Source organism: Lactuca saligna, chromosome 3 (genome assembly GCF_052625555.1).
Source record: "Lactuca saligna cultivar CGN05327 chromosome 3, ASM5262555v1, whole genome shotgun sequence".
NCBI lineage: Eukaryota > Viridiplantae > Streptophyta > Magnoliopsida > Asterales > Asteraceae > Lactuca > Lactuca saligna.
In genome coordinates this window covers 46,222,610-46,232,188 of record NC_136419.1, presented here as the reverse complement: position 1 = coordinate 46,232,188, position 9,579 = coordinate 46,222,610, and the positions used below count along the sequence as shown (strand labels likewise).

Genomic DNA, 9,579 nt, shown 5'->3' with positions numbered 1-9,579 from the left:
ACCAAAGAGAAATTAAATTGCCTCCTACCTTTTACTCCTACAATTATTCCTACCCACTAAAATTATAACAAATCATCATTCAATTTAATTGTATTTGATATATTCCTAATATAGTGTTAATCATTTAGTTTAAAAAATATGGAAAGATGACACTTGTCATAATTTTATTGGGTAGGCATATTTGTAGGCATAAAAAGTAGGAATCAATTTAATTTCTCTTAACCAAAACTAATAAGCATGTGAATATCTTAATGTGAAGTAGGAATGTCTAAAATGGAAACGTATATTGGATGCTAATCTCATATTATTGGCCTTATAAATCTAAATGTAAATGGAAACCAAGATTTTTGCCAAACAAAAAAATTAAATATGTTAGCAAGATGTTTATCACATGTATAAAACTAACGTTACAAAACCGTTTTTTTTTTTTTTTTTTTTTTTTTTTTTAAAAGGACACTGCCGATCTTTTTTTTTTTGCTTGAATTAATTAAAGAATCAGAAAAACAATAGCTTCCAAAAAAGTTTTTGGGAGGGCTAATCTTTTTGTTGATGCCAAAAATTAAGGTTTGTAATATTTTTTTGTATGTGTTGGGTTGCCCACGAATTAGTAAATTGAATTTTACTTGGTATTAGCAAATATGGGGAGGGCTGATTATCCCAATGAAATTGTTAACTACTAAATTAAACATTAAGCCTCCAGTTAAGACGTCATTTATAAAAGTTGATAAATGTAACTATGTTAAAATTAGGAAGCAATTAAGTTTTCATTGGTCAATATTCTTTGAAATAATATTAGTTAAGTTTTCATTGATCAATATTACTTGAAATAATATTGTTGATGGAAAGGGTATGTTTCAACACTTTGTACAATTGATTTTTTTTTTCTCTAAGTTCTTTGATAAGGAATAACGGATTAATCTTTTTGTCCAAAACATTATCGTTAAATGTATATTAGTACAAGAAATATTATATTCTTTCATTTTTCTATTTTATGATTATACATTTTTACTAACATTGTATTTTTTTTTCCCATTTTTCCTACTTCTCACTATTATATCTCTTAGGTTAGAGGAAGTAATGGTGAGGCTAACATGATGTTACGTAGAATTTTTAAAGCCATGTAACATTTGCCACAAAAATATGTTCACTTTGTAAAAGCTGGGGAGTGACAATGATGTCATTTAAATAAGTTTGATTTAAAAAAAAAAAAAAAAAACAAATTAGTGCCAACCGGTCACAAACCACCGTTCCCTTGTCTCTCCTCTCTTTTTTGGCTAGCCGGCTAGAAGGCTTGCGTGGCGAGGTCCTTGTCAAGAGTCAAGGGTAGTGTTTGGCGTTTTTGGCAAGGCTTGGCGCTTACCACTCCTTTATGTCTAATCTAATTGTAATAACCGCATATGTTTCTTTCTAAACTTGGTTCTTTTTCATTCAAACTTTCGCAAGATGAGGCAAAGTTGTTGTGCAGAATTCCAACATTCATCAAAAATCACCATATGCTTTAGGACTTTCGGTAAAGAATTAAAGTCACTCAATTTTTCACACAAAAGGCTTAAATGATAGTAGTAAGACATAAATATGGGTACTTTATGAAAATATCTATGAGATGTCACAAAAATATTGAAAGTAGAATGCCTAAACATATATATGAACGTTTAGACCAAAGTACTAGATTTTGACCTGCACAAGTCCATACAATTTTTCTACAATGTATATGGATTTTACAAAATGGGATATCAATGCAGCTAATTCCTGACAAGTCAGTGAAAAAGACAATTTTCACCTTCTTTACGGACAATATCAGGTATTGGAAAAAATTACGAACAAAACGTACTCAAAATGAAAATGTTGAAAATTTACGGATCACCAATTTGACTGCTGATGAGTTTTCTAGAATTTTTTCAAAACAAGGGAAAAATGGGGATTTTTCTGAATTTGCCAATAATGCATTTTAAGGGTTATCTGACAACTTCACCCATTAATTCATAACCAAAAATGACTATAAGGATGAAAACTGAGTTCTTAAGAGTAGCAACATGTCAAGGAGTCAAAAGAACACTTAAAATTCCAAACCATGATCCAAAATACAATGCTAGAAAGAAAAATATCGATTCCAAGGTTTTGAGCAATTCGTGGACATCAACATCAACACCATTGAAGGTGTTCTCCACATGAATTTGACAACCATGAATCTTCAAAACAACTAAATCACTTGAATCCAATTACAAAAAAAAAAATACTAGAATCAAGAGTATGAAGAATTCAAACAAATGAATAAACTAGAATGCAGATCATATCAACTGAAGAGGAATTAGAAAGGATTTAACATCAAAATCTTACAATGAAGGAGGAATTGATTCTCCACGGTCCTTATGAACTCTTCCCACAAAATACAATCTTCGTTCCACACCAAGAGATAGCCACATACAGACCACAAGCTCAAAGGAAGGCAAATTGGCTAGCACTCTCAAACCATTCTCCAAAAACGACACCAATAGTGAAGAAATTGAGCAATTGCCGATCACAAAGAGCTTTATGTTGTTCATGGCCAAAAACATATGCAATAAGAGGAGGATCGATACCTCTCCTATTGAGTTATACATCAATTGCTAATTTTTGTCCCTCGAATTCCTTAATTAAATTCCAAACACCCAAAACCCTAATTAGTTAACAATTGAAGTTCCTTTTAATGAAATTTAGACCCCTCATACTTCCTACACCTTTAAATTACTAGAATTTATCATTAACACCCCCACATTGGACTTTCAGTTTAAATTAACACTATTTTTTTTTATTGAATTTATAAATTCAAATATCGAAATCACTAACAGAAATTACTAATTAATCATGTTATATATTAAATAATATCATTATTATTTAATTTATTTCATTATATAACCTTAAAACCAAAATAATCCTACGAAAATAAATATTTATCTAACAAAATCTAACATCGCCAACGCAAAAAAATTCGGGTCATTACACATTGATACCGCCAGGAAGGGTTTTATGGGAATGATCAAGGAACACCTTAAACCCCTAAGTCATAACTTCAGATTGGTTGTACAAGTCCTATCTCCAAGCAAGTTCCGCAAAATTGCATTCCTATTTCTCACCACCAAAACAGAAGGTAAAATTTTTTGAATCATAGATTGCGCCTCACTTCCTAAACTAAACTGTGGCCAAGAATGCTATACAACTTTTTATATACCAGTTCTTTTAATCTAAAAAGTCACCTCCAAGTTGTGCATGTGATCCTCACTTCGTCTCCAACAAGAATTCTAGTTAAATATAGCTCAAGTGCTTCAACCAATCCAACTTCTTGCAACCAATCCCAGTCTACTTCATTGGATACATGAATGTCCCGTGCTTGCAACATAGCAAGTATGTTTCTCCATTCATCCATTATACGTGGAGCAACCACCTCGATAAAATTATACCAAGGGAATTTCGGGTGATCCCTTGGGTCTTGTTGCTGGGACCTTTGTCCTCTTCTTATTTTCAGCAAAAACAGACCAAAAAAACAATCCAAAAACAAAACACAAATCAGAATTGAAAAGATTTAAGTCCACTATAAGACAACCATGTCGTGGTTATGGACCACCACGATGTGGTCGACAAACATGATCGATAATAAGGTTCTGAATAGTGTAGATTCTAGCCAAATGAAATCAAATTAAGTTTAATGGTTCTTTTGGGTTATTGAAATACCCTATTAGAGGTGATAGAAATCGAACCAAAACAACCCAAAGCACAACTGGAACCTTAATTCTAGAAAAATCCTAAAAATTTGTCTATTTACCCAATTAGTGTAGAAAAACACATAATCATACTAAAATAATCAATTTTAGGTCAAAAGATCTTACCTTTCCGAAGGGAAATGCGGAAAATTGAAGGAATCTTGAAGTAGAAGTTCGTGGTGAGGGAGAACACGATGTGTGGGGATGTAGTTGAAGGTGGTGTATTAAAAGTTTTGATTTTTAGGGTTAAAAACCTTATTTACTACATAAAACAAATTACGTTGCTATGGTAAAGTAGACTATGTCGTGGTGAAGTCAGAAACCATGAATTTCGATTATCTCCAGCTGACCACATTGTGGGAACAACTCATCCATGTTGTGGTGCTGTTTTTTTTTTCGATATTTTTTTTCATGATATAACACCACACTCCATACTTATTTTCATGCTTGCGCTCAAATCAACAACTATTAATAGAAAGAAAAGACTGAAAATCATTTTTTTAAACACCAACAAAACAAAACAAAAATAACACAAAAAGTAAATAAAAGAAAGGGAAATAAAAATGCAAACTCAAAATCACAGGTTACCTCCCGCAAGCGCTTCTTTTTGAGGAGTCGTGAGCTGGACTCCTTGCCGCCTTACGTTGTGGCGGCTACCCCCAAGTGCACAATTTCTCATTCTTTCTCCTCACTTGGCATCCCTTCTTCATAAAGTTTCACCTAGTTCCCATTAACCTTAAAAGTTATCATATTCTTTTATTAGCTCGATAGCTCCATGCGGAAATACTTGCTTCACTACAAATGGACCTTACCAACGTGTTTTTAATTTTTCGGGAAAAAGCTTCATTCTTGAATTGAAAAGGAGGACCTTTTGACCTGCTTCATACTCCTTGTTTCCTTTCAACCTAGAATCATTCCATCTCCTCATTTTGTCTTTGTAGATCAATAAGTTTGTGTATGACTCATTTTTCAACTCATCTAAAGCATTCATTTGCATTAGCTGGTTGGTACATAGTTCGTTCAATTCAAACTTGCATGTCTTCAAATCCCAATACGCCTTATGCTCGATTTTAACTGGTAAATGACAATTCTTACCATAAACTAACCTATAAGGTATATTACCAATTGGTGTTTTGAAGGCAGTTCGAAATGCCCACAATACATCATCAAGTTTTTCTGACCACTCCTTAGTGTTGCTCCCAACCGATTGTTCTACGATTTGTGACTTTGGTTTGACCAATTGTTTCAGAATGGTAGGGTGTTGCAAACCTATGATGTACACCATATTTTTGTAATACGTTACTAGGCTGTTCTTTTGCAAAGTGGTTTCCCCAATCACTTATTAGTTCCTTTGATACACCGAAATAAGAAAAAATCTTTTTAAAAACTTGACTACCACTCGAGCATCATTTATAGGTAAGGCTTGTGCTTCCGCCATTTTGAAACATAATCGAACGCAACTAGAAATGTAACATCCAAAGATTTGCAGGCATTTCCGAATCCTCACTATTTATTTTGTCACTTATAGTCCCTGAGGTTGGAAGAGTCGACCCATCAGAAGCCTAAGGGCTAAAGTTGAAACATTGAGAACAAGACGAGTACATTAAGCGTACATAAGGTACATTAAGCGTACTAGGAACACCCTAGTACGTTGGACGTAGACTTGTGTATGCTAGGCATACTCAACAGATGGAAACCCTAATATTTAGGGTTTGGGTGCTATATAAACGTCTTTATGAGCTCAAAACCCTCCATCATATCAGCCTCCATAGTTTTGAGTTGCTTTCCCCAAACCCTAACCACTTTCTTGAATGTGTGAGCTAAAATTGTGTGTTTTGAGTAGTTAGAGAAGAAGGTGTTGCCTCAAGAAGTTGGAGAAGGAAGACAAGCTTGTAGATTTGATGTTTCTTTGTGCTCTAGAAGCTCCACGAGGTAAAAAGCTACAACCTTTATGCTTATATGATGTAGATCTTGCCATGATAGCTTTATGAAACCATTTCGTGTCCCAAAAGTCCCAAGTTGGTGCATGTTATGTTTAGAACGAGATAAGCTGTCCTTTCAGACCTTAGAAAGGGTCCTAAGTGATAAAAATGATGTCCTAATGGCTAAAAGTGCCCCGTGCATGTAGTAGAAAGGTCTTAATGGATTAAGACCATGTCTTAAGAACTTTCTAGATGTCCAAAGTCATAAAGTTCAAGAATTTAAGGTTCTAAGGCCCATTTGGTCGATAGATCTAGTGTTTGGGCTTAAGTGCTTAAGCCATTAAGAACTTATTAGGATTTTGGTGAAACCTTGCGTATGCCGCGCGTAATGTATGCCCAGCGTACTGAGTCAATCACCCCAATGGTGGTCAATGCAAAACGGAAGTATACCAAGCGTACCAGAGGAGTACGCCCCGCGTATGCCCTCTATTGGGCTTTTAGCAATTTAGGCGTTGGGATTAGGCTCCTTTTTGGGCCAGTTTGACATGGGCCTTGTTGGGCTTTCTAAATTAATGCGCTTTAGGCCACTAGTTGCAATATATCTTAAAATGAGGCCCAATTTGGGAGTTAAGGCCCAATTGGGAAATTTGAGCCAATAATGGGCCTTATGTATCTGGACTTTTGGATAGTGAATTTGATATTGGGCCTTGGTCCAAATTTGAGGAAAGGCAAAATGGACTATGTAGACCCTTAATCAAGATTGATATCCCATTTGTTGACTTAGTATTCGTCATTCTGGATAGTTTGGGATTTTCGTTGAGACAGGGGTCAGAGATTTTCAGTCCAGTTCAACACTACTTGCGAGGTGAGTTGTCCTCACTATACTAACAGGGTCGAAGGAACCAATACCAGCCCTTATCGGATTTGTATCCAGGTTTATTGCATGATATTCTTATTGATTTGCATCCTGGTAGTTAGGATGGTGATATGTTAGTGATCGGTTAGGTCGGTATCCAGGTATATAGGATAATGCTATGTTAGTGACCGGTTAGGCTGGTATCCTGGTATATAGGATGATGCTATTATTAGTGATCTGTTAGATCGGTTTGACTACTATATATGCTAGCGTATGATATTTATGTGCACATGATTATTTGATTTGGGGGTTGGGTTGAAGCGGACCTGCTTTGTGCTGACGACCAACATACCCAGGGTGAACTAGATAGACTGCAGGCCCGGTTAGGGCATACTAGCCAGGCTAAAGGACCGATGAGCTGTCCGAATAGGCTGAAGGCCCTAAGAGGCGGTCCAGATGTGCCGGTGGCTCGGAGAGCGGTCCAGATAGACTGATGGCCCTACGAGGCAGTCCAGTCGGGTTGATGGCTTATTATGTTTGCTGTGTCTTTATATGTTATGATTATGATTGTATGACATTGGTATTTTGGGGGAACTCACTAAGCTTCGGGCTTATAGTTGTTGATTTTGTTTCAGGTACTTTTCATGATTGCGGGAAGGCGAAGGCGTGATCGTGGACCTTCTTATATTTTATGATTTGATTATGGTATACTTTGACATGAAACCATTTTGAAAACAAATTTGTAATAATTATTGGTTTTTGAATGCTTGCAAAAGTTTTAAATTTTCATGAATTTTATGGGTGTTATAATTTGGTATCAGAGCCTTGGTTTAAGTGAATTCGAGGAAACACTCGTGTGTCTCCAGTCTCAAACTATTAGTTTAAAATGATTTTTCAAATGGTTTTCAAGATACTAAAGGAGGATGCAAGTGTACGATCAGCCAGAGCTAGTAAGTAGACCCCAAAATACCTTATAAATGATTTGATTTTGTGATATGATAGAACAAGATGCTAGCACTAGGCTAGGGATCTTCAGGAATTGCATGATAGAATTGCCTGATTATATGGTGTCTGATAGCCTAGGGTTTTTCCGCATATGAAATTGACATCATTACTATAGTTGCTTAGTGTATGCATCACTACCGTAAAAAATTTAGATCTTATAGTCTGAGAATGTTTGGTATGACCTTATTTATTGTTCTTGTATGATGAAGGGCTTAGTGTAGGATCAGGTATTTGAAAGCCTATAAGGTCCAAAGTTATGTATGACTAGCATACACGAGTGTTGCAGGGTTGGTGGAAGTTTCATGGGCGGGTTGTGCGGGGTCAGTATGCTAGTTATGAGATATTTAGCCTTCCTCTAGAAGTGAGGATTGAGTGCTCGCCATGCATATGTATATTGTTAGGGTATTGGAATGACACTTGAGACAAATATAGGTAGGTGTGGAAGGTAATATGAGCCTGTACTATTGAAAGCACGTGACTCATACACATTGAAAGGAAGTCACAACCCCTAAGGCTTTGTTGGGAGTTGGTTCCTAGATTATTATATTGAATATCTGATATCTTCCTGGTATATTTTTTAGCATGATGGTTACTAGACGATTTATGATTGGATCCAGATCAGGAGATGGAGATGGAGGTCAGGAGGGACCGTTATTTCCCGAGGTCATTGGTCAGATGAGGTCAGATAAGTTGGATGCCAGAATTCGAGAGATCCTACATGATGAGGTTGCTACTCTGTTCCGGGCATGGCTGGCAGAAATATTTGGGTCTATTAAGACAGCCATGGTTGTGTACTATGATGAGCGCTATGCAGCCGTTGCTGAGACGGTTGCCGCAACAGCTACATCAGCTATAACGGCGGTATAGGGAGGAGACAGTCTGGCTTTTCAGTACCGGGACTTCAATAACATGAAACCCCTAACTTTTGATGGGGTACAAGACCCGATTGTAGCCATGAGGTGGCTGTCCGACGTGGAGGGATGTTTATTTACGTGCTCATGTCCTGCTGACCAAAAGGTCAAATGTGCCCTGAACTTGTTGAGGTCCGGGGCAAAGGACTGGTGGAGGTTGATGACTGATTCGTATACTGATGATCAGATAGCTTCGGTTACTTAGGAGCAGTTCAGGGATATCTTCTGCGCTTGCTACATTCTACGCGTCGAGTGGGAGAGGTTAGCTCAGGAGTTTCTGGATTTGAGGCAGGGTGTGGAGACGCTGTAGGTTCACAGAGAAGGCGATGTTCTGCCCAGAGTTTGCATCTGAGCAGGCTCAGATGACATGTTATCTGAGCATGCTCAAGATTGACATTTATCAGTTTGTTTCTACCCAACATTGTGATACATTGTTGGAGTTACAGGAGGCTGCTAGGCAGTGTGAGCTTGAGATCAAGTTACAATTACGGGAGTAGAGGCAGGCCCCGGTATAGTCACAACTAGCGCCACAACAGTCTTAGACCACTGATTCCAAGACGGGAGGACAGCAGGGCCGCACTTATGGCAAGTGCGGGAAGGGTCACTCGGGGGTTTGTAGATTGTGTAGTGCGTGTCACAAATGTGGAAAGGAGGGGTATTTTGCAAGGGATTATCGCCAGACAGCCCCAATTCAGGATATGAGGATCTGCTACCACTTCCATCAGGTTGGTCACGTGAAGACCAATCGTCCACAGATGGCTGCCAAGCCAGCCTAGGCTCAAACGTCGGCTACACTGAGGATTACTGACGGGAGTTAGGGTAGAGCAACGCCCTCGATGGCTCAAGGACGCGCCTTCCAGCTTACCACAGAGGATACCATGGTAGCACCAGCTTGGGACTTTTGGGACAAGAAATGGCGTACTGTATGACCAATGTACTAGGTCAACCACCTCGATGGTGGTTAATGCAAAACGGAAGTACGCCAAGCATACAAGAGGAGTACACCCTCTGTTGGGCTTTTGATAATTTGGGCTTCGAGATTAGGCTCCTTTTTGGGCCAGTTTGACATGGTAATTGTTGGGCTTTCTAAATAAATGTGCTTTAGGCCAGTGGTAATAGATCTTAAAATGAGGCTTGATCTGGGAGTT

General features: G+C 37.7%; 1 protein-coding gene across 1 annotated transcript; it reads right to left on the bottom strand.

Annotated features, from left to right (window-relative positions):
- Positions 1-4,545: 4,545 nt before the first annotated feature.
- Positions 4,546-5,022, bottom strand: LOC145035447 (uncharacterized). The gene has a single exon (XM_078983992.1). It carries the CDS (start codon positions 5,020-5,022, stop codon positions 4,546-4,548), a length of 477 nt encoding a protein of 158 aa, XP_078840118.1.
- Between the last annotated feature and the right edge of the window lie 4,557 nt (positions 5,023-9,579).

Coding starts and splice junctions, on each gene's coding strand:
- LOC145035447 (XM_078983992.1), bottom strand. CDS start 5,022: ATGGTGTACATCATAGGTTTGCAACACCCTACCATTCTGAAACAATTG.